This window comes from Colobus angolensis, unplaced genomic scaffold (assembly GCF_000951035.1).
Source record: "Colobus angolensis palliatus isolate OR3802 unplaced genomic scaffold, Cang.pa_1.0 Scaffold232, whole genome shotgun sequence".
In the NCBI taxonomy this organism is placed as follows: Eukaryota; Metazoa; Chordata; class Mammalia; order Primates; family Cercopithecidae; genus Colobus; species Colobus angolensis.
In genome coordinates this window covers 5,308,615-5,310,268 of record NW_012115511.1, presented here as the reverse complement: position 1 = coordinate 5,310,268, position 1,654 = coordinate 5,308,615, and the positions used below count along the sequence as shown (strand labels likewise).

At 33.2% G+C, this 1,654-nt stretch overlaps 1 protein-coding gene across 1 annotated transcript in view; it reads left to right on the top strand.

The window, feature by feature from the left end:
• Positions 1–1,654, top strand: part of LOC105513616 (probable C-mannosyltransferase DPY19L1) — a gene marked incomplete at its 5' end in the record, with an annotated part of 111,339 nt that overhangs the window by 39,145 nt on the left and 70,540 nt on the right. The window contains 1 exon segment of the mRNA XM_011944528.1: positions 1,027–1,118. Within this exon segment, the coding sequence (XP_011799918.1) occupies positions 1,027–1,118 (92 nt within the window).

Below are 1,654 nucleotides of genomic sequence, written 5' to 3'. Positions count from 1 at the left end.
TGCATTCTAGTAACATTATACATTATCAGCAGACCTTTTCAATCTTTTCAGCATTCCCTTGTGGGAGTAGTTCATTCATAAATAGATATGTATGTCAGTTTCATAAAGGATGGTGAGCTTGGTAGAAAAGAGTAAATTGGCTCAGTCTTTCTATAGCAGTACTAGAAATATTCAGTAGTCTGAGGTAGAGCTAAAATATAGGAAACACTTATTTCTGACATGGTCTTTTTCATTCTGTGGAGTCTTTTAGATACCCCTGCTTGCATTGAAAGACATCATTATTTTAGTGTGACTTAATATCAGATTGCTTGTATTTAATTCTATGCTGTTTTTTGTTGATGGAAGGATGAACTTACTAATATGTTTAGTATATATACAGAAAAATGACGTTATTACAACTGTGATAGTACATTGCTTAATTATGTCCAAAGTGAGCTTTTCAGAAAGGTTTATGCTTAACAATTTTAGGACTTTTGTTACTTAATTTGATTCTACTGCCTACTTTTAAATATTTTGCAACCAAGGGGAGCTTAGGCAAAAAAATAAAACCAAAAATGGAATATTCCTTTGTAGCAGCACTGTGAATGAAAACACTAAAATTGATGACTACAAAGAGTTCTCAAGTACTGGTTGTGGATAGTTTTGCTGAAATTCATGGGAAAGAAGACAAACAATAGATAAATAATCAACTCAAAATATTCTAAAATTTGGCAGAACAGTTTCTTGCTGGTACTTTCCTCCTTTTCATTTTAAGATGTAGTTGCATCTTTTTTGGTATTTTCTTGTTGGCAATTCATGATACTAATGCTTTACATGATCTTAAGCCACGTGTTTCTCTGTCAGTAATATTTCTCACATGCTAGTTTTGCTGTTTGTGGAATAAAGTCCAGTAGTTTGTTTTACAACACGCCGTTTAAATTATTTGTTAAAAATAATTTTATTTTATTTATAAATAGCAATTTTTCCTTGGAATGTCTGTCTTAGTAAATTTAGCAAGTGTACTATACTACGAATTTTTTTTTTCAGTGTACCCGTGTAATGTGGACACCACCTCTCCGTGAAAGCTTCTCATATCCGTTTCTTGTTCTTCAAATGTTGCTAGTGACTCATATTCTCAGGTAACCTTGACTTAACCTTATTTCTTTTTGCATTAAATAATTTAAACTAGAATTTCTTAATCTTCCATAATAAAGTCAACATAATAAAATAACCAATATGATGCTGTTATTAGTAAAAATATTTTAAGAGTATAACTTAAAAATAGTACCAAAACCATTTCTTCTGTCAGCCTTCTGTTCCTCTTCCTTTTTCTTAGTGGTCCACAGTGACTGCTTGAGAAGGAACACATTTGCTTTCACTTCTGTCATTTCCACTTTCTCAAGTCTTCTTCTGTTACCACTATAACCTCCTGAAAATGAGCAGAAAGAAGGTAAAGGCTGGCCTTGTTGTAGTGTATCCTGTAAGATACAATCCTTTGGGGCAAAAGATAATTCACAGAATTCACAGGTATCTCCCTTTCTGCTGACACGTATTTAATGTAGCTGCCTTGCTCCGGAGGGTAAAAATGAAACCAAATGGGGGCTATGGATAAATGGAACAAAGCATGATAAAAATCTGAAGATGACTCAGACTGATAACTCCCTTCAGTGATCCT